General features: G+C 40.8%; 1 protein-coding gene across 29 annotated transcripts in view; it reads right to left on the reverse strand.

The window, feature by feature from the left end:
• Nucleotides 1-17: 17 nt before the first annotated feature.
• sptan1 (spectrin alpha, non-erythrocytic 1) overlaps nt 18-22,576 on the reverse strand; it is a 38,694-nt gene continuing 16,135 nt past the window's right edge. For 3 of the 29 annotated variants that reach the window (XM_083564995.1, XM_083564981.1, XM_083564997.1), the window contains exons 8-56: nt 22,253-22,388; nt 22,024-22,125; nt 21,661-21,798; nt 21,440-21,550; nt 21,242-21,319; nt 21,001-21,156; nt 20,687-20,891; nt 20,378-20,559; nt 19,889-20,132; nt 19,677-19,799; nt 19,376-19,593; nt 19,037-19,129; nt 18,817-18,951; nt 18,561-18,709; nt 17,760-17,819; nt 16,707-16,905; nt 16,492-16,596; nt 16,182-16,214; nt 16,063-16,098; nt 15,810-15,857; nt 14,793-14,884; nt 14,527-14,671; nt 13,915-14,096; nt 13,611-13,710; nt 13,327-13,524; nt 12,901-13,047; nt 12,715-12,818; nt 12,456-12,618; nt 10,512-10,643; nt 10,120-10,257; nt 9,922-10,026; nt 9,505-9,713; nt 9,296-9,416; nt 9,087-9,208; nt 8,796-8,928; nt 8,382-8,480; nt 8,136-8,295; nt 7,913-7,989; nt 6,999-7,208; nt 6,208-6,504; nt 5,600-5,712; nt 5,226-5,243; nt 4,678-4,740; nt 3,415-3,469; nt 2,227-2,423; nt 2,065-2,118; nt 1,618-1,764; nt 1,387-1,534; nt 18-489 (exon numbers count right to left, since the gene is read on the reverse strand). In XM_083564995.1, the coding sequence (XP_083421121.1) occupies nt 364-489; nt 1,387-1,534; nt 1,618-1,764; nt 2,065-2,118; nt 2,227-2,423; nt 3,415-3,469; nt 4,678-4,740; nt 5,226-5,243; nt 5,600-5,712; nt 6,208-6,504; nt 6,999-7,208; nt 7,913-7,989; nt 8,136-8,295; nt 8,382-8,480; nt 8,796-8,928; nt 9,087-9,208; nt 9,296-9,416; nt 9,505-9,713; nt 9,922-10,026; nt 10,120-10,257; nt 10,512-10,643; nt 12,456-12,618; nt 12,715-12,818; nt 12,901-13,047; nt 13,327-13,524; nt 13,611-13,710; nt 13,915-14,096; nt 14,527-14,671; nt 14,793-14,884; nt 15,810-15,857; nt 16,063-16,098; nt 16,182-16,214; nt 16,492-16,596; nt 16,707-16,905; nt 17,760-17,819; nt 18,561-18,709; nt 18,817-18,951; nt 19,037-19,129; nt 19,376-19,593; nt 19,677-19,799; nt 19,889-20,132; nt 20,378-20,559; nt 20,687-20,891; nt 21,001-21,156; nt 21,242-21,319; nt 21,440-21,550; nt 21,661-21,798; nt 22,024-22,125; nt 22,253-22,388 (6,406 nt within the window). In that variant the 3' untranslated portion in view covers nt 18-363. Of the gene's footprint in view, nt 490-1,386; nt 1,535-1,617; nt 1,765-2,064; nt 2,119-2,226; nt 2,424-3,414; nt 3,470-4,677; nt 4,741-5,225; nt 5,244-5,599; nt 5,713-6,207; nt 6,505-6,998; nt 7,209-7,912; nt 7,990-8,135; nt 8,296-8,381; nt 8,481-8,795; nt 8,929-9,086; nt 9,209-9,295; nt 9,417-9,504; nt 9,714-9,921; nt 10,027-10,119; nt 10,258-10,511; nt 10,644-11,730; nt 11,746-12,437; nt 12,619-12,714; nt 12,819-12,900; nt 13,048-13,326; nt 13,525-13,610; nt 13,711-13,914; nt 14,097-14,526; nt 14,672-14,792; nt 14,885-15,809; nt 15,858-16,062; nt 16,099-16,181; nt 16,215-16,491; nt 16,597-16,706; nt 16,906-17,759; nt 17,820-18,560; nt 18,710-18,816; nt 18,952-19,036; nt 19,130-19,375; nt 19,594-19,676; nt 19,800-19,888; nt 20,133-20,377; nt 20,560-20,686; nt 20,892-21,000; nt 21,157-21,241; nt 21,320-21,439; nt 21,551-21,660; nt 21,799-22,023; nt 22,126-22,252; nt 22,389-22,576 lie in introns of all 29 variants that reach the window. The other 26 variants (XM_083564976.1, XM_083564978.1, XM_083564973.1 and 23 more) reach the window with 21 other exon arrangements.

Here is a 22,576-nt window from a genome sequence, read left to right on the forward strand (position 1 = left end):
ATTACGCAACACCGTGACCAGTTCTAACCAGTAGCGTTTATTAATGCACACTGCAGAATTACGGCCGGTCTTACAGCTTAGCTTACTGTCTGTATAGGTTTCTCTAAATCAAGCAAAGCACTGAAACAGGAAACACAACCACAGAATAACACACATACACACACACACACACACACACACACTGCACTAGAGTGAGTGAAGCACAAAGAGAGTGTGAGATCAGCTCAAAGTGAATCAGGTTCCTACATAAAGGTACAGAGTGCTAAAGAGAAGCTAACGTTAGATTCATGCAATTCGGCTTTGTGTTTGGTGCTCGAGGGGAAACGCATCCCGATTGGTCACTGGCAGGCAAAGGGGCGGGGATCAGTTGACGAAAAGCGAGCGTGTGAACTCCACAAAGTCGAAGGCAGACGGGAGCTCGCGACCTTTACTGTCTAAATATGGCTTCATGTGAGAGATGCAGTAATCAGCCTGTTCCTTGGTGAGGTTCTGCAGCAGAGAGGAAACAAAAATATAACATTTAAAATCAACCTGGTTATTTCATTACATCACAGTGGACTCTGTACTGCACTCAGATTAAACTGTAATAGAGCCAGGTGTTGGTGTGTCTACAGGACCTGCTACAACAAATTGTGTTACGCTGTGCGTGTCTACAGGATTTGCTATAACAGAACGTGCATCACTGGAAGACTGTTACATTAAAATCACACAGCAACAGTTTTTTACAGAGTGAATATAAAATCGCAGTATGAAATTGCAGCTGGGAAAAGGGGGTGTGCGATATAGCAAGGAAAATATCAATATTTTCTGGGATTTTGGAGATAACGATAATCAGACGATATTCTTGCATAATTCAAAAATGCAAAAACTGCACCTTGTGAATACGAGTTTGGCGACATGAAGAGCACTATTTAGTCCGCGGTGTTTCACTGAAATGTTTTCGCCCAGGCAGTGTGACTCTTGGGTCTAACGTATTTACAAGCTGTTTAAACCCATCGCTCTCTCAACCGCTTGAACTGGATCTGTCTCTGGTAATATAATTGGTGACCGTGTTTGTTGTATATTGGCGTATGAAACTTTCCTGCGTGTTTTTTTTTCTTGCTGCAGTCACGTGTTCGCCGCGCATTAGTACAGAGCACACGGTGAATTCATGAACACTTCATGCACCGGTTTTTGATTGGTTACTGAAAATGGGTGACACTCGATAATATGATTTTTGCATATCGCTAAAACAACAATTTCGATATTATCACACAACAGCACACATTATATCGCACACCCCATGTCTTAGTTTTTTATTGCATTGGTAATAGTGTGTATGTGTGTTTGGTTTAGTTTTATATATCGCACTGATGTACAGTAGACCACAATAACAGCACTGCGTACCTGGTAGAGCTCCTCCTTGGTGACGTAGGGTTTGTTCTCGGCACTGAGCGCACGGAAAGCGCTCTCAATCTCCTCACTGGACTTGACGTTCTCTGTCTCGCGGCTGATCATGAAGGCCATGTACTCCTGCAAAGACACGTTTCCGTCCCTGCAAACGCAGACATGCAGTGATGAGCTCCTGACTGAACAGGTGTGTGGTGGTGGGCCGGGGCTAAGCGCTTGCCTGCTTACCTGTTGGGGTCGACAGTGTCTAGGATCGACTCGAACTCCGGGTCTGGTTCTCCTTCCTCTACCATGGGAAGATCGTAGCCCAGTGAGCGCAGGCAGGATTTGAACTCCTGGTGATTAAGGCGTCCGGATTTCTCTTTGTCGAAGTGTCTGGAGTGAGAAAGAAGTGTGAAATAATTCATTCACGCGCTCTAACTGTGCCTGATTGGTCATTGAGCTAATTGTTTTAGGTAAACACCGAGTTGAAGAATGAGGAAGAATGTTCGCCCCACAGCTCTGATCTGAACGGGGCGTATTCGGTCAATTAAAAGCATGTAATTTGGTTTTGACACCCCGAATCCTCACACACAATTTTACAGGTATTGCTTTTGATACTGCATTTCATTGGCTCTGTACATGTAACTTGCACAATGACAATAAAAGTTGAATCTAATCTCATTTTGAACTCACTTGAACATCATGCTGAACTCCTTGAGTGCCTCCTCTGTGACTCCTGTTGTGTTTCTGTGGAGGAATTAAGAATGCTGATTGGTGGTTGGACAGCCACATCCTATTTGTAAAGTAGCTCTATATAAATGTATCCCGAGCAGTGCCAGTGTGTGCACATGATACCTGGCTTGGATCTGCTGCTCCAGGTTGTGCTGCATCCTCATGCCCAGCTGGTCGAGCTGATCCCATTGCTGTGCCAATCCTACCGTGCTGTGCTCGGTGTACTTGTTGTCTAGGATCAGGGCCTCCTCCATGGCCGCGCCCAGATCCTCTATCTTCTTCAGTTGACTGCGCATAGCACGGATCTCCTGGTGCTTACGCTGTTAGGTGCACAAACACACTTGTAAATCTCGGTTCATGTCCAGCGAAATGAAAGGAAATGCTGATGCCAGCCACAGTTTGTCTCGAGTGTGCTGTTCTGTTCAGCTTTCTTATATTACAATAACAATTAACAGTCGCCAATCACTTTTCAGGTTACAGTATCATTTACTTGTATCACAGCGTTGTTGAATTCTGATTCGTCTGAGGCTGTTCATTTTCTATAAAAGCAGCCCTGACAAAAATTTAGCTGCAAATTACTTTTATAACATTTTAGACCAAGTAAAAGGATATCATTTCTATAGTAACAACTCAATCCCACGTAAACCATAAACAAGCAAAGCATAGTTTTCAACTAGAAAAGGATAAAAATGACAATGTGTTGGTCTTAAACAAAACACTGTCATTGCTGGCGAATTGTGTATAAAATGAATAGATGTAACGGATGTTACAGGACGCTATTGCAGGAAAATAACTAAGCTTGGTGCGGGAGCAGTAACTCTGCTTTTATCAATCCGTCCTGACATTCAGTCTTTTAGAACAGAACCTCACACGGTGCTTTATTACTTACTAGAGGTCGACCGGTTAATCAGTTTTGCCGATTAATCGGCATTGATTGTTGATTTCTGGAAATATCGGCTATCGGCAAAAATCCATATTGATTATTTTTCCACTGTCCACTGTCATTGTGAGAGCGGCCTCTAGAGGCAAATCACTGACACCACGTGCTCTGTTTTTTAACGCGAGACTGCGTGCTGCAGTGTGCTAGATTATATTTATTATTTATAATTTATAAACTGTATAATATTTATTCATCTATATTTTCAGATTTATTTCATTTAGCACATTTTCATGATACAGTACTGTTTTTTTCTATGTTCGTAATAAAGTTCAGTACTATTTTACACGTGTTATGTAATACAAATGTTATGTTTGTCTTTTATCCAGTATCCATTTTAAAAACAAAAAACGGTTATCTGCAATATCACTCACCTTCGTGGCCTCCAGCTGAGACTCTAAAGTTCCAGATTCCTCCACCATACAGGACCTGCCCAAACACACGCACATAAGTGAGATCAGGCCTCAAGGAAGCTTCGCAATAGAACACTATACATTCATCAACACTACCTACTGCTAGAGAAATCCTACAGTCTGTACATTTTTAACACTAATTATCTGGGAAAAAGATAACAATGCAGTTTAATATGACACCAAACAAAACCTCTGCTGACAGAAATGTCATGTCTATTTTTTTTTCTGTAGTTGCAAAACTTAATGAAACCCCACACTGGAAGCCATACAAGACTGCTGCCCCCAGAACAGCCACTCAGATCATGCTAATAGAGCCAAATATCTGTGCTTATGTCCATGCTAAATTGACACCACAGCCAGCAGGGCCAGAAACTGATTATGTTTCTAAAATGTGTTTAAAAGTACAACAAAAAAATATAGATTTTAAGATAATTTGTTTTGAAATGTAAATGTATGTCTGCTGTTTGCTTAAATAACTCACTATATTTTCATTCTGTTGTATGTTAGCAAAATGTTCACATGCCATTTAATACTACAAAACACTAACAATTACAAAAGCAACAGCTGCCCCCTATGGGTGTCTTTATGTACTGACCTCATTTTTTTACCCTTTAAATTTTTTATAAAATAACTAAAAAAAATTATGCCTCATTTGTCCACTCCCCTATTATTATTTACTATTTCTTTTCTCTTTGTCGAGTAGTAAGACCAATTTAAATTTCTTGCACGTACGGTTTAGAAAACATACATTATATAAATATCTAAAGGGGGCCGTATAGTTCAATAGGTTCAATTAGATTTCTCATTAGTTAATGCATATGTATGAAATGCACAAAAACTCAATAGTGTGATGCTCGAAATATAGACAGCAAATGGTCTAAATTCACATTTAGAATTCCTGATTGCAGTTTCCAGCCCTGAATCTAGTGCATGAACTCTTTTCAACTAGGGTGGGGTGGGAAGAAATAAGAAACAAAACAAACAAAAAAAAGAATCAAATAAAAACAGGTGCTGGAGTGGAGACAGGCTCTGCAGGTTCAAGAAGCTGAAGGGTCCGTTTGCCTGCCTCAGGGCCACATTGCAGTGAGGGTTAGTAAAATAAAAGACTGAACACGCACAGCTTAAATGGTGGGTTTAGATTCAAGTGCATGATGACGAAACCCATACGATGTGTAGGGTGAGCGGGTAGGGGGACTAATCAGGGAATCAAAATGGTAAGAAAACCTTCCAGAAAGATCATCATCGACTTCATACTGATACACTTGGATAACCCGACGATAGGCTATGCTATTCACAGACCAGGAGCAGGGAAAGAGGGAGGAATGAAAAAAAATATATGATCGCATAAACAAAGCGAGACATTAAAAATACAAATGAAGAAAACAAACATGAAATAGACACAGACACTATTGTTCAGACATAAAGCAAATATACATGATGTTACTTTACTCTAAATATAGTAGTCAGTGTGATCATGTTTGGTGGAGCAACATGGCTAATGTTAAAATCTTTCATTCAAAGCTTATAGCCTCCAATTTAACTATGATCACAAATGAAATTTCAGGATTCTAACATGTCTCAGATGATAGCCCCCATTTACAGTTTAAAAAAAAAAAAGCATCATTTACCTTGTGGTTTAATTATATTTTGGATTGGAATCATTTATCTTGTACATGCATCCTTGCCATTTCACTACAGTACATGTATTACTTACAAACTCTCTAAAAAAAACACAATTATATTAGATATGGAGATAAAAAAATTATATTAACCCATCCAGAAGATATGTCCTGATTAGAAAAGTGATTCCAAGCATCAGGAGAGGCAGCGAGAGAGTAGGAAGGGGAAGACAAAAAAAAGAGACACAAACAAATAGTTATATCATCGAGCAGTGACATCATCAGCATTTAACACCCACATATAAACAGAAGTGCACTGACACACACACATATTACACAAACAGTGCTAATGTGAATGTCAAAGCCTATAGGTGTTGCCCCATTTCCCAAAACACAGATACACCAACACCACAGCAAAGCATGCACTGACCTCTGTGAACAGTGAAACATTTAAGCGGCAGAAATGTGATTACACGCATTGCGTTCACCGCATCAGCGTTCGTCAATAAATATTCCGCTTCCTTTACCTGGTCTCCTGTAGCCACTGGTGGAAGGCGTTAGCGTGTTGAGCAAACTCCTGTCTCAACTTATCGTTCTCCTCCTGCCTCCTCTGCTCCTTCTGCAGCTCTAGCTCACGCTCCTACAATAAAATCACAGCATGCAGTGCAAATTCAAACACAGAGGTAATAAAAACTTCTAAACACTTATTTCTAAAGAAAAAAATTAACAAAAACAAAACATGTACCCAGCATCTTTTTGTATATTGTATATAGTTGTATATAAAGCTGTGCTGATGGTACTAGGGTCCTACGTTTTTTTTTTTTTCTTAACCCTATGCCAGCTTCCATAGCTATGCTCATGGCGAAAGCCAGGTTTAGTTATACAAATATAAAACTAAATAAGATGTTTAAGATAAATAAAAAAAAATTTAAATTAAATTAAAAACCATTTCAAAAGAATCAACAGAATCAAACAAGTTACTCAAAGGGGTAAAAGAGTGTATTTTAAATACTATAGTGTATTTAAAGTGTATATATTGTCCTTCTGAACTTAAAAGCTTTGTGTAATACTATAATCACTGACTAACTGAACTCCACAGTGGAACACCTGTTCAGATTGGTTGTTTGTTCGTTACCTTGATGATCTTTTGCAGGTTCCTCCAGGTCTCCTCCAGAGCCTCCATGGTGAACCAGGTGTAGGGGTTAGACATCACGTGGTAGCTCTTGATCTGGCGGTCGAGCTCGGCCAGCTGGTTGAAGTCGGCCTCGGCAGAGCTAAGAGAAGAGCGGAACGCGTCGTGGGCCTCACGCAGAGCCCTGATCTCCTCCAGAGAGTTACATCTCACGGGATCGGTCAGATCCTCCTCTGCATTCTCAAACCAACTGTTAAAGGCGGACGCTTTCTTTGCGAAGGTCAGGAACAGATCCTCGACCTGGGTGAGATAGCATGGGCAGGTTCTACATCAGTAACACACTGTTTATCAGTCCGACTTTAATGTTTATACTGCGGATATCTGCTCATTTTTATTAAGGCAAATATTTCCATGTGTTTTTGTTTGTATAACTTGAAAATGTATGTAAAGTTTATATGTAAAAATAAACCAAACTGTTAACGCATTATAAAGATCAGTTACATTGTTAATTGTGGTCACAGGAATAAAGAAAAAACAGCAATGATAAATCTAGTCTGAAACAGGAAATAGAAATGAACATTTTGTTCATGTATTTTACAGATCAGAAGAGAATTAACTTTACTACTATTTGTAATTATTTGTAATTTTAGAAAGTTTTTGCGTGAAATTATTGTAGTGAGTCATACATTTAAATGATTTTCTTTTTAAAAGTTATTTTTTATTTAGATTTTTCAAAATGTCCTAGGATGGGATGGCTGGAGATCAGACTCAGGCTTTGTATGTCGTGTTCTTACTTTTCTGAAGTGTTCTTGAGCCTCCAGAAGCTTCTTCTTGCGGGCTGCAGAGTTGGACAGCAGCTGGTTCCAGCGCTTCATCAGTGTGGCGTGACGAGCCTCGATAGCTTTGGACTGCACGTGTTGGGCGGCCAGGAGCTGATCCTTCAGTGCAGTGATATTAGTGATGCCCTCCTGCTGGAATGCCTGAAGTCCAGCATCAAATGTTTCCTACAATGATGGAGAGAAGGTGCAGATTTACAGTAAACTATAATTTTTCTAAAATAAAGATTTGGATCAGAGGATACTCTTGTTGTATAACTGTATTCAAATGTTTTATAAATGTTTCTCATCTGGATGATAATGAATAAACAGACGAGATTGCACACATTACTTTAAATCCTGTGTCTGATATTTGTATTCGGTATATTTATCGACTCCTAAAGCAACAGCGTGTATAATCCTGGAATTTAAAAGGGTTCCTTTCCTTATTATCATTATTAACACTGCAGTTCTGCATTATGATAACAGAAACATATGCATATAGTGATTTAGTACAGAGAAAAAGAGAAAATATAAAACCTGAATTACCACTAAAGTCTCAACCCCATTGTTCCATTTTACTGTCCGAACCCTATACTGTTACATAGCATCATGCTGCAGTTTTCTGAGTATTGATGTATTGATGCATTTATGAATTCACTGGTATTTTTATAGTATTTTTTTTCTGTAATCTTGCGTTACAAAAAACTTAAAGCTGCTTTGGGACAATGTCCATTTTTAAAAGTGCTATACAAATAAAAAGGAAAAAAGGAAACTTTTTTTAAAAACTGCTGCAAACTTTTATAAAATCATGCAAAACCTTGTTGTATTAAAAATAATATAGTGGGTATCACAATCTGTGATTTCTGTCACAAATGAAATTTCTCACATACCTGCTTAGTAAGCAGTGTCTGAACTGATGACAGATCCCGACCATAATCATCATTCTTCAGACTGTTCTCTTTCTCATCTAAACAATCACAAATCAGATGCAGATAATCAACTCGGTATAAAAAAGAACATTCTTTTTTCTCTCACACAGAGAGAGAGAGCGAGAGAGAGAGAGAGAGAGACAGACAGACAGACAGACAGACAGACGAGACAGCGGCAACATACCGATCCACGACTCCACCACATCAGCCTTCCAGTTAAACTGCAGGAAGGCCGAGTTTTCATCCAGCTTGGCCTTTCTCTGAGCAGCAGCTCTCTCCAGCTCAGCCACTTTGCCTTGCAGGGACGCCATCTTCGCTGTGATGTTGTCCACGTGGTGGTTCTCCTGCAGTGACAGCTCAGTGTCAGTTTGACTACACGAACATTCACAGAAAACTACAGACTGAAGAAGGATTAAATAGCAACGCTTACCTTCTTGATGAGTTCATCTCCATTAGCGCAGACATCGTTCACCCTGTCCCTGTGCACGGTGAAGTCCGTCTCGAACGCCTCATGCTTCTTGAGCAGGCCCTGAGACAGGAAACGATTTCAACAAATAGGAAAAATTGTCAGAGAAAACATTAATATTTAATTATTTATTATTGTTTGAATCATCATTATAACCTCAGGAAAGCTAAACCATACTTTCCAAGCAGTTTAAATAAATGGTGCTTTCTTATGTCTGTATGTTTATATATTTTCCCTTTAATGTAATGTGGAAGGGGTTAAACTTGGGTAAGGCCTACACCATCACAAATCATTGGGCTGATGTCACTTATATTTCCATTATATATTCACAGCCTTTAAAATGTGTTTTTAAGTGTGTAGTTGTGAATGTGTATGTACCTGCACAGCTGCCAGTGTGTCACCATAGTCCTCACTTCCAACCAGATTCAACTTCTCATTAATCCAGGCTTCTTCTTCCTCTACATTAGCCACAAACTGCTGATACTCCAGCGATTCCTCCAGCCTCTGCCCCCTACACAATAATATACAGAGTTCATTACAGTGCTCTATTATACTGGCCTGAATAGAGGATTAGAAGAGAAAGCATTAAAATCAGTTAAGGATCCGCGGATAACATCCAAAGCAGCGCCCAAATTTCTAAAGGTTTTGTTAAAGGATGCCAACTGTCACCTGGCAGTGGCCAAATCCTTCAGCTCCTTCCAGTGCTCGACAAACTGAGCCAGCCTCTGCTGGATCTCATCCTGCCCAATGGTGTTGTCATCAGACAGCTTCTTCCCTGTGTCAAGCACAGACTGTAGAGGACAAGAATCTAGTTACTCCACACCGCCTCAGCTAAAGTCTCATGTGTGATACAACGTGAAAAACGCACTGCTACTCACCTGAATGGCCGGCTCGTGAGCTCCCAGCTCAGCCTCCAGTCTCTTGTGCTTCTTCCTCAGATTCTGTACTCCAGTCAAATCACGTCCATAATCCTCCGAACTTACCAACAACTTTTTCTCTCTATCAGCACAAAATCAGAGAAATGAGAGTTCAATTTCAAGAAAAGAAAAAAAAAAATTGGTAATATGTTCTGTAGTATAATACACACTTGATCCAAGATTCTTCATCATCCAAGTCTCTAAAAAACTGGTGCAGGCGGTGCGACTCATTCAGCTTGGCTCTGCGACCAGCAGCCATACTCTTGATTTTAACAAAGCGCCCGTTAACGGCATCACGCTTGTCTTTGACCTGAGAGGTGTCAAAGGCGTTGCTAGCCATCAGGCTGTCAGCCTGGCCATTGAGGTCCTTCAGACGATCCTGGAACAGCAGAATGAGGAAGTGTTCACACTTGTTACACAAGCATGATAAACTACATATTTCACTCATTTGGATTCAGTCTGAGTTTAACCGACTGTGCAAATGCGTAAAAAATAAATAAACGTGACTCTATGGGGGTGCACTTACTTACAATCGCCTATCCAAAGTTTTAATTGAAGATGTACGGTAAATGAATGAGTTGGGTTACCTCATGGGCAGAGATGTCAGCCTCCAAAAGCTGGTGCTTTTTCAGAAGGTTGTTGACTGAGGCCAAATCTTTCCCATAATCCTCAGAGGCAAGAAGAGCTTCAACCTTCAGACGAAGATGAAAGAGCAGAAAACATGACCGTCTGCATTTGAGTAATTAAACCATTCCATAATAAACAGGATTAGCAACAGTTCTCACCTCCGACAGCCAGAAATCAAAGTCCTTTATGCCGGTGTTGAAATTCTGCTGCTTGTTGGCCTCCTTCAGTTTCTGACTTTTCTCTGCTGATTTATTCACCAGGAACTGCCACTGTTCCTCCAGAGCCACTAGACGAGACTGGGGACATCACACAGAATGGCTCGATTAATCGTTTATACCACAATGCTGTTGTATTCCGTTTTAAGATGTGGATTTGTTTCCTGTAGAGCAGCTATGAGAATATTACTGATTAAAAAACTGCTCACATTTATAACACTTAAATTATCACGACCTCAAAGTAAGTTAGTGGCTAATCTTGATATCATTTAGGGGTTATTTGTCCCAGTGTGTATACTGTAATAAAAATCATCAAATCCACAAGAAGTTTTTACCTTGACGGCATCCTCGCTTCCTGCACACGCACCCCTCTGGATGAGCGCATTTCCTGTATCGATCACGCCCCGGATACGGTCAGCGTTGGCGTGAAGCTCTGCCTCGAACGCCTGGTGTTTTTGGTGCTTGCTCTGAAAGCAGTGATGGTGAGAGTGAATGATTCTCAGACTCTAATTCTAGTAATGCCTCTAGACCACAAAGTGAGAAGACCACTACATCTACTGCTGCTACATACAGGACAGCAGCACCAATGGAACATTTAAGGCAAAAAAAAAAATTCCAATGAACAGCATCCAAAACAAGGTGCAAATCTGTGAAGAATCTGAGGCTGGGCTGTTTGTGTCATGTGGGCTACAGTCACCTTACAGGACTGACAGCAAAATTGGAGATGGAATTAATCGAAAGCTGACAGTGGGACATTTTTCAATTGTAAGGCCAGTTGAGCGTAAAATGTTCTCAATGGCCACACCAATCTGAAGACTTTAGATTGTGCACAAGGATAAAAAAAAAAAAAAAAACTTTTTTCTGCACGCATTATTTGCACATTTTGTTTATGCAAATATTTTCTTAATTGTATTATTTATTTCTGTACTTACTGTTTCTAGACTTTTAAGTGTATGTATGTATGTATACACACACAAAGAATTAAAGAAATAAACTTTGTTATTATATTATCAAAATCAGTGCAGAAAAGAGCTTGCAAGGTGAGTGTAGTCATTATTCCACACCATCTTATCACCTCTAGAAAGAAAGGGAAGGAAAAGAGAAGCTCACTTTACCAGACATACATTATGAAGCAGCTTTACCACTGCATGTCACTGATTCAAAAACTAATACAGAAGAGCTGAACACAGGTCTCCAACTCCCCCTTCACCTTAGCCCCAAGTTTAACCCTGCATTTGTTGTGCAGACCCTCAACACACTGATGGTGTGGAACAAATTTGAAACAAAATCAGCCCACAACTGGCAGACAGACCACAAAATGACCACAAACTGTTTCATGTAATGGAACAGGCACATTTACAGCAGCTTACAGCGCAGAATGCTGCTGAAATAAAATACATTTATAAGAAGCAGACAGACAGTTCAAGGGGACACCGAGCAGGGACATTGTTGAAGCTCTACTACACGCCTGCTACACACACACACACACACATACACGCACAGACGCGATGAGACCCTACTGAGGTTAGTATGCGAACACGCCACTCCACTTACCAGCAACTTGGACAGCTAAAAAAATAAGACATGAGAACAGAGAGAGGTTCAGTTTAATTCAGTTCACACTGAGGGGGTTACAGGAGAGACAGGAAGCATTATTTTTTATAACTTCAAATTATTTACTCATTAGGATTAGATTACAAGTAGAGCAGTAGAACAATAAACAAAACCGCTTTTATATCTAGAAGACCACGCATTATTATCTGATAAAAATCTAAAAACATAAAACTTTGATAATTATATATGCATTCTGTTAACCCCTTTTTTTTAAAACAATGTGCCTGTGATGTTTTTTATTTATTTATTTTACTTTTGTCATGAATTGCATTTAATGCTTTTATTCATTCTTTCCTGTTACTGCTTTATCCTGTATAAAATGGTGACAGTAAAAAAAAAAAAAAAAAAAAAAAAAACAATTAACATGTTTGTGTTTAAAAAAATACAACCAATTGCATTTGCAGTCACATACAAACAAACGTCATTGACAAAAGAACTGCTGAGATGATAGAAATGGGATTAAAAACACAATTCCTGTTATTCTCATCTTTTTTCAAAAATTTAAATGTGTTAAAATATTAAGCTTATTTCATCAAATTGCTGAAGCTTGGAAAATCTGTTAAAAAAATTATACACAAAAAAAAATAAAAAAATTGCACTGACTATCGTCCAGTTATATTTGAAAAGGCTGAAGTCAGTGGGGTCACTGTGAAGTGAAGCTGTACCTGGATGTTGGTTGGGTCTTTATAAGATTCATCAGTGGCCGTCTGCAGTTTCTCACTGATCCAGGCTTCGATCTCGTCCACATCTCTGCTGAACTGCTGCAGAGTCTGAGACTCACCCAACTTCGAGCGTTTCTCAATCATCTGAGCCTTCAGACGGCGCCACCTGTGGGTCAGGACATACATTTACTTTGAATTTTCCATTACAGCTGATTCCACCAGATTCACGCTGATGTGTATGAGGGGAAAAAAAAACCCTGACCTGTCCAAGACTTCGTTGCGGCGTTTAGCGATCTCAGGTTTGGCGTAATGGTCAGCAGAAACGAGCTGGTCAGCGAAGGATTGCAGCGCGGCAATCTTTTCCTCCTGTGGGGATAGGGCTTGGTCAAGCCTCAGTGATCAGAGAAGCACTCGTTCATGAATGTTTGTTTGTATTACCACTGCTAACCTGCACATTGATGGCTTTGTCGAAGTCCTCATGTTTCTTGATGAGAGCCTCCACACTGTCGAGGGAGTCACCCTTGTCGTCGGTGGCCAGGAAAGCTTCTCTCGCTGCCATCCAGTTCTCAGCCTGCTCACAGTCCCGGTTAAACAGCTGTGGGGAACACAACAGGATTTGTTTATTCAGGACCTCGGTTTGGACAGACTGCGGCTCTGGAACACCTATGAACAATAATAAATCTGCTGCTGGATGATAGGTGATGTAATAAAACTTCATATATATGCCGCCAATAAAAACTGAAAAACAAGAAAATGACTAATTGTATATGAAAATAAATGTTCTTTTCACTATGGTTAAGTAAAACCACAGAAAACGTAAAACAATAATGCTGTCTTAATTTAGGTGATGCACTTGGCAGTTTTTCTTTTTTACCTGCAGCTCCAGGCACTGATCAAGCATCATCCTGCGTTGCACCCAGGCCTTCTCCAGGTCTGCCCTCTCACGGTCCAAAGCCTCCAGTTTCTGCTGGATCTCAGGACTGGCGTAGTGACCACGTGCCAGCAGCTGCTGCCCAAACTGCTCAAAGGCCTGGAAGGTTCCAGCACGGGCGTCGATCTCAGTCCTGTGCTCCTGTAGAGGAAGAAGATCCCGTTTATGTGATGTGACTGATGAGACCACTGAAGCTCTGGTGAGTAGTCATATACCGAGTTTAGTACCTGGTGTCTCTCCAGCAGTGCTTCAGCTCCGGTGACGTCCTTGGCAAGCTCATCAGAAGACACCAGACCACGGATACCGTTGATCCAGGACATCAGATCCCTGCAGGTGTGACACATGGGGATAATAACTAACGTCTGGTATTGCAGTTCAGAGCTGTTTAGAACTAAAACATCATTAAGCATCCAGTATATGCTGAATAAGGGGGGGGGGGGGGGGGGGGGGTACGTTTAAATGACACAAGCTGCTGCATTCTGACCTTAATAAAATATTCCCCACTAGAAGTAATTAAAGGTGTTTCCTCACCTGAAGTCGCTGAGAAAGCGCTGCAAATCATGCGAGTTGCCCAGCTTGTCCTTGCGCTGGTCAGCACGTCCTACCAGGCTGCTCCAGGCAGTATTCAGTTCAGTGCATTTCTCCTGAATATCATCCACAGCCTCGGGATGGGACTGAATCAGACGCTCAGCTGTCTCGCCCAGAGAGTTTACCTGTAAACAAGACACCGAATGACTTTACCACAAAGTACAAAGTCTAAACCATTAAGCCAAAAGAGTGTCTGATTTTCTTTCCTCTACAGTGTTTCTTTTATTTGATTGTACTCATGGCCCAATTTGTAAAAAATGTATGTAAAGCCAACCTGAATTAGATTTTTATTAAAAAATATACACTATCACTCTTTAGTCCGTTAGACTCGAACTAACTATGATACAAGGATATACTTTAAACGCATTCTTGTGTCTGATTTTGTCCTCGATTTACAATTAAGAAGTGACCCAAATCATGTGCTACATAACCATGAACTTATCCTTCATTGGGTTAATCCCAAATGACTCGCAATAGAGATATATATATAGTGGTATATTGCTGTCTGTATATAGTGCGTCTGTCTGATATAGTGGTATAATACTGCAAGCTTACCTTGTCTCCCAGAGCAGCCAGGTCTCTCTCAAAGCCCTCGTGTTTGCGCTGCAGGGCCTGAACGCTGGCCAGGTCATGACCATAGTTGTCAGTGTTTAGGGCTTGGTTCTTCTCCTCAATCCACTCCTTGGTCTCATCAGCATCCCTAAATAAAACAATAACAAAAAAAATCTTTAGTCCGTTTCTTTTAACTTGCTGCAATTTAGTGGAAGCTATAAGCTCGTCCGTAATCTTCAGGAAATCAAAGTGAGCTGAATCAGTCTTACCTGTGGAATCTCTGCACCTCATGAGCGCTTCCCAGCATGTTACTCCGGTCCTCTGCCAGCTGCTGCAGCAATCTCCAGCGGTTATTCAGCTCCTGTAAAACACCCCAAATGCAACCATCAGCATCCTCTCAACAGTTCGCTAGATTACTACAGGACACCTCGGTCAAAACATTTATAGCATTTAGAGTTTTTTGTAAATAATTCTAGGCTTTCCAAAGCGGATTGTTTTAATCTTTCTACGTTTTTTTTTTCTACGTTCTGGAACATGTCTCTATTTTATAAAACATTTGTTAACACGTTTATTTGTTATACGGTGGATGCTGATCACATTTGTTGCAGAGTGTGCTTTCACAAATGTAAAAATGCACTGCCTCAAAATCTTCCTGTGCAAATAACATTAAAAGTAGTGCTTGCTGCACTCAAGGTACAGAACATCAGTGATCATGCATTATTTTTGTCAAATCATTTCACATGATTAGACTTTAGTCCAACATTGAACCAATGGTGTGTATGTACACAGTCATGATGATTTAGACATAAACAGGGAGTTTTGGGTGGAAGCGACATTCAATGACATGGGTTCATGGTGAAGGATGACTGAATACAGATTAGATGAAAACATAAGTTACAGCCACTGATCTCCATATTAGAGCACTAAATAGCTGATGTCATCATTCTGCCCAGGGCCAATTATGTGACACATTTTTTTGAAGTGGTTCTGTTGCTATCTCGAGCTCTAATATGTATATTATATACTTCTACAGCCACAATGACATGACAAGGCAACAAATAACAAAAATAAAAACACAAATAAGCACAGTGGCCAGGCTGTGAGCTGTTGAAGACAAACATGACTGACGCTTTTAAAACACAAATGCTTTGACGTTTAGGTATTGAATAAGAACAGTAACAGCCAATGGAGCAGAGTGGGAGACAGGGTTAGTCCTTCAGCCATGAGGACAGGATGATTTAGTGAGGGGATGAGATGATGTTCTACAGCAACAACAGGTTTCTTACCTTAATAGTATTAAAGTTAGCCGTCGTTTGGACAGCCATGCGAATAGACTACACCAATTTGGGAAAATCAAGGGGGAGTAAAAACAGGAGGAAACAAAAAATCACACCAATCAGAAGAGAAATCAACACGTTAGTTCTACCCAATTCCTAAATCTAAAGCATGCACACTCAAAATCTCACGTATTACTCTCCATATTAAAGATTTTACCATTCCTATTGGTGTTAAAAATGTGGTTAAAATGAAAGGCATTACCTTCCAGGGAGAGGCAGTCTTTGAATCAGCTTCATCCTTCAAAAGAGAAAGTGAATATTAGTAAAATAAATGTATAAATGATGAGTGAAATACAAAGTATAGTAAATAAAAAGACAGACCTTGCCAGGAGCTGAGCCCAGCATCTCTTGTTGCTGCAGGAGGAAAAAAGAGGCAGAGAATATTAAGAATTTTAACATCATTCAACATTATAATGTTGGATCACATTAATTAAAAATGTATATAAAAAACTTAGTTTAGGAATAGCAGGGTAATACAAACATTTGTTTAACTATTTCTCTTTATATTCTGCTCTATTATGAGAAGATAACAGCTGGTTATTAAGGATGAGTCAGATGGTAATTAGTTTATGACATCACTGTGCCCCAACAGGGACTGAACGGAATAATAAAAATAAATAAAAAAACTTACCTGAGCCTGCACCATTGGTGCCTCCTCAGCCATCAATCCCTCTGACTCCAGCTCTGATGCCACTTTGTTGATGTCCCTCAGACGAGACTCGTTTGCCTTCAGATCCTGATATAAAAAAAAAGGAAAAAAAAAAAAAAACCAACCACAATGACATCACATACAGGGAGATTTTATCTAAATGTTTTACCTCACAACTGAATTGGGAAAGAACGTACCTTCTGGAAATCATCAAACTTCTTCTGCAGTACTTCCACCTGTTCGAGGTCAGACCCCACCTCCTCGTTGGTCAGTGCGCCCTCTTTCTCGTTGATCCACTGCTGCAGCTCGTTGGCTTCGCGGAACAGCATAAACTTCTTGCAACTCTTCTCCAGCATGTTCTTCCTCTTATCTCCCAGTTCCTGCAGGGTGCCGTACCTGAAATACAAAGGAGGAGGTTTAAAGCTCAAATCTGTAAAAAAAAAAAATAATACATCTAAATTGTTATGGCTAAAAGGTAATCCTGATGGGTCGAATTTGCTTTGGGTTCTACTCTGGATGTTAAGATGACAGTGTGTACAGCACCATCTAGTGCCAAGTGTGAGGAACTGCAAATACAATTGTTAGTTTGCTGTGAATTCTGCATTCTGATTATCAAAAGAGGTGAAAAACCCTAGAGCAGCAGCTCAAAAATCTTTCCATAGTTACAGCTCATTTAAACTTCTATCACAGATTATTATTTTAAATATATATACACATTGTTGTCTGCAAAAGTCCTTTTTTATAAAAGCAGTCAAAGTATCCACAATTTTTAACAGTTTACCAGAGAGGTAAGGCCGTTTTATTATGACATTTGCTGTGGTATAAAAGCAATAAAATGCTCTAATTCTGAACTGTGTAAAGCCAGTCAGCGTTTTCATGCTAACATTCTGTCGACACCTCATGGTTACCTTAGTCATAACCCACAATAAATGGCTAAAAAGCATACTGAACAAAGCAGTGAAAGAGAAGTGTAAAAGAATGATAAGAAGCAGAGATGACCATTTGGAAGCGTCACACAACAGGTGAGCTTCAGGAGAAACAGATAGAAACTTCTATTCCTTTATTGAATGGAAGTAAAGCAGATGGACTTGCATTAAAGAGACGAAATTGAAATGTTATTAAAAGGCAAGATTAATGACAGGACATCTACAGAAGAATGGGCTACCAGTTCACGAAAGTGATGAAAAGAGACGATGGGTTAAGATGGAGGCTTGATGGGTAAGAAAGAGCACAGCCTGGGTCCTACTCACAGTTCCTCCACCTGCTTCATGCGCACAGACACGCTGCACACTTCCTTGGTGGACACATTCCTGCCACAGGGCAGGCCGAGCACACACATGCAGGCGTTAGAGAAGAGATTAGAAGAAGCAGAAGAGGAATAAAGAAAGGCAGAGACATTAGCAAGACTGAAAGAAGAGTCGGCGCTCAGACTGTTTAGTTGACTACGGCTGATTGTTAATGGAAGTAAAAAGTCTTAAATACATTTAAGAGCTCTTTCATTTGCCAAACCTGAATCAGAGTGAAATCGTGTCAAAGAAATCTAATTAAAAAGCAAACACCTCACACTCAGAAATGCAGAGAAGGGAAACACATTTTTGAAAGAAAGAGAGAAAAAAGAAAAAAAAAGAGGAAAAACAAAGGCAGCCCTAATAATGATTAGATTATTACATAATGGAAATAAGCAAATAAATAACATGTGTATCACATCCAGCACTTGTTTGCTTGTCCAGAAACTCAGAAAACATGGCAATTCTCCTGATATGCAGTTCTGGCTTTTGGTTGATTTTGAATCTCGTGGCTCAATTTAACAGCTTTCACATAAAAGAAATAAAGAAAGAAAATTACTGCGACCCAAAACATACAGTTTGGGTCATTTCTTGCAATCAAGCCAACTCGCTTCACTCTCTACAATAGAAACTTTCTAGAGTTTGCATGGACTAAAGAACTGCACTAAGCAATAAAACAACGTGAAAGCACCCTCGGGGTTCGAGAAAGAAACCAGTTTGTTAATAATAAGTGCAAAAATTTTAAAAGATTAAGGGGCCACTTACTGGTTGTCGATCTGCTCCTGGCGTAGTGCAATGCTGCCCTGCTCATCCAGCAGGTTCTCGCGAGAGGATGACTGAGTTGGGTCCAGCTTTTTAACGTAGGCTGCTGGCACAAAACCCTGCCTGTCGTTTACTTCCACCTTCCACCAGTCCTGAGGAACAGACATGACACACCGAACAGTGTTTGCTATGTTACTATATCTACCAAACAGCCTTCCACATGTCATTGTGTCAAAATTAGTGGTCATTTGAGTTCTACCTTATTGGTGCTGTTTAGCAGGGTGAGGATGTCTCCTTTCTTCATTGTGACTTCACGAGGGCTTTTCTCCTGGTAGTCATAGAGGGCGAGCACTAACTCCTTACCGGTCTCATCATCAGTAGGAGCAACTTGTTGCTGTAGGACAGTGCAGAAGGTTAAGATTTACTTTGTTGAGAAGTGTGATTTCGTCAACGTTTTATAAAGAAGACCACGCACTCACCCTGCATGCCTGAGCCTGTTCCTTTAGGGACTGGATGCTGCTTCCATAAGCACTCAGGTCTGACATGAGTGCCTCATGTTTCTTCAGCAGGGCCTGAGGAGCAAGAAATTCAGGATCAGCTGTACACAGGCTTGAATAGTTTAAACATCTCAGCCATTGGATTTGCTATATTATGGCAATTTTGTTTAGTACCATGTACAATTACAGTTTCACGTATAACAGTCAATATCTAAAGAGGTTCAACAGAATGGTTAATTTTGAAGACAAGAAACCACAGAAGTTGCTTGGTTTAAAAAAAAAAAAAAAAAAAAGTTCTCTACATTAAGTATTAAAACTTACCTCAGCTGAGTCCTCATCCTTGCCATAGTCAGTGCTTCCCACAATGGGCTCTTTCTCCCTCATCCAGGACTCTGCCTCGTTGGCATCAGCAAAGTACTGCTGGGCCTGCAAAGAGTCCTCCAGATCCTGCCTGCGCTGAGCTGCCTTAGCTTTCAGAGTGTCCCAGCGATTGTGCAGGTCTGACAGTTTGACCTTCACGTCCTCACCAGCAAAGTGCCCTGAAAGCAAGACGTTTGTAAAGTTCATCTTGAAAGAAAAGTGGTCATCTTAAAAAGTATTCTATCTACTGGACCAGACATACCCTCATCCACCATGGCCTCGCCCTTTTGAGTAACAGCCTTGATGCGGGGCTCATGCCCGGTGATCTCCGCCTGCAGGGCCTGGTGCTTCTTCAGCAAGTTCTGCACACCAATCAGGTCTTTACCTGGAGGAGCACAGAGGCAAAACACAGTTTTTACAATTTGATAACATTCAGTCTGCACCTGATCCAGCTAATCGGATTCCTAGCCTCACCCCTGTTGGTAGAGGAAGCAATGGGTTCCTTCTCTCTGATCCACGTCTCCTCATCCTCCACGTCACGGAACAGCTGCTGCAGCCGCAGGGAGTCAGACAGCTTCTGTTTTCGTGCGGCCATGGGCTCTTTAAGAGCCTCGTAGCGTGCTACTAAAGCCTCCTGTTTCTTCTGGATGTTATCAGCATCAAAGTGGCCGGCTTCCTGGAACTGACGAGCCTGGATGGTGATGCCATCAATACGATCCTGTGGAGAAGAATAATAGATACACAGTTGAGGTCACTTGTCCTGACCATACAGCTTCTGTTAACTGATTTTAAGAGTCTGAGCAACCTGACAAGCGAGAGCCAGCTAACCTAGTGATTAAAAGCTAACCTAGCAAGAGAGTTTCTAACAACATTTGTTAAATCTTTCTCCTATGCTGTATGACAGCTCTACATAATATATCATTGATAATGTATTTTCTCTCAAAAACATTAAACAAAGCTCACCTGGTGTGCAGCTACATCAGCCTCCAGCAATGCATGTTTCTTCTGCAGGTTCTGAACACTAGTCAGGTCTTTGCCATAGTCATCAGAGGCCAGGTGTCCCTCCATTTCATAAAGCCACAGCTCGATGTCCTCCACATTACGGTTGAACTGCTGCTGCTGATTGGCTTCACGTAGCTTAATGCCTGACAGCATGACACACACAGAGTCATGAGGATTTCACTGGATGCAGTTTAACAATAATAAAATAGTAGGACTAAACATCTACTGCTATTAATAATGATTATAATAAAGGCACATGTAAATTGCTACCTTTGAGCTCAGTGGCTTCCAAAAGTTTCTTCCATTGGGAGCTGACCTCGTCCATGCGAGTGGCCACCTCAGCAGAGGCATAGTGTTTGCCATCGATCAGCTCCTGGCCTGACTTCTGCAGAGCATCAATACGGCTCTGATTGGCAGAAAGCTCTGCCTCAAAGGCCTGGTGCTTCTGCACTTTTCCTTGCAGGTTAGAAGGGTCCTGTGTGTGTACAACAGCGAAAGAGAGAGATTAGAAGAAAAGGCACAATGATGCACATGAAAACACAAAATCACTCTAATTACATAGGAGCACTCAATCATGAAAGCACCTTGTAGGCCTCGTCTGTGGCGGTCTTCATCTTCTCATTGATCCAGCTCTTGAGCTCATCAGAATCACGGAAGAACTGCTGCAGGTGGAAGGAGTCCTCCAGAGCAGCACGACGGGATTGAGCACGATCGTGCAGTGCATTACGTCTGCTCAACAACTGAAACATTTCGAATTTCGACATCAGCATGGGAAAACAAACAGGGAAACATCAAGAAAGCAATAGGGTGCAGTAGTTTGCTTACTGCATCTCTGCGGGTGGCCACATCCTCCTTGGCATAGTGATTATTCTGGATCAGCTTGGTTGCAAATTCATCTAGGGCCTACAAAACACCCACACACAGAATAAAGGATCAGAACACTTTATAAATACAGTATTTAAGGATTAAGGATAAAAAAGTTGCTGAGTCAAAGCAGAGTGAAAGAGTGGTCATGTAGCTCACAGTGATCTTCTCCTCTTGTGCACTGAGTGATTTCTCAAAGTCCTCATGTTTCTTCAGCAGGGCCTCCACACTATCCAGAGAATCACCCAGGTCCTCATTCAGGAGGAAAGCCTGACAGAACAGGGTTACACATCAATGCCTCAATACTTGTTTTCGTTCTTTTATTTTACGTAACGGAAGCAAATGTTGCAACGTTTCATTGCAAGATAATGAACACACACCTCCTGTTTGCTCATCCAGTTGTCAACCTGTTCAGTGTCCCTGTAGAAGAGCTGCAGGTCCATGCACTGTTCATACTGCTGTCTACGCAGCTCCCACAGCTCCAGTAGAGACTCCTTCTCCTCTGAAAGAATTCCCAGCTACACACACACAAAATTGCAACCAAGTGTTTTTTTTTTTGTTTTTTTTTTCATGTACACTACTTTTAGAATCATTATTTGATCTGATCAGAGCTTGACGAATGACAGCGTTGTGTCTGCCAAAGATTTATTAGTGAAATAAAAAAGGTATGAAATGAACATAAATTAGCTTTTATTAAAAGGCGGGTGTGATGTGGGATAGTGTAGTGGGATACTGGTACGTACCTTTTCCTTGACCTCCTCTGATGCGTAATGTCCGGTGTTCAGGAGAGCCTCCCCTGCTTCGGTTGTGGATTTAAAGCTGTCCTCATGGGCATCGATCTCTCCCTGTAAACAAAACCACAGTTGCTTTAACATCACGATCATGTTCTCATTTAGAATTGAATAAAGAATATTTTCTGAGGAAACAGATATCGTGGATCTGTGATGAAGTGGAAATGGACAGCGGGCCCACCTTGTGTTCCTGGTGTCGGTCCAACAGAGCTTCAGCCCCGGCAACGTCGTTGGCCAGTTCATCAGCATTAATCAGAGCCTTCATCTCAGTCACCCAGCTGGTGAGGTCACGGAAATCAGCAGTGAAACGCTGAAGCCTAAAAAAACAGGACAAAATCAATAATCAGAGCTGGCCTTCAGAATTCTATTTAAAGTCCTGATCACCTGGAAATCATAGCTAGTGGTGCAGCATGGCTAAAGTATAAACAATAACTGATTAATATTAATAAAACAAATATAATATTTACAAAAGTGTACAGATCAAAAACCATCTAGAGGACAAAAA

Source organism: Silurus aristotelis, assembly GCF_946808225.1.
Source record: "Silurus aristotelis genome assembly, chromosome: 16".
In the NCBI taxonomy this organism is placed as follows: Eukaryota; Metazoa; Chordata; class Actinopteri; order Siluriformes; family Siluridae; genus Silurus; species Silurus aristotelis.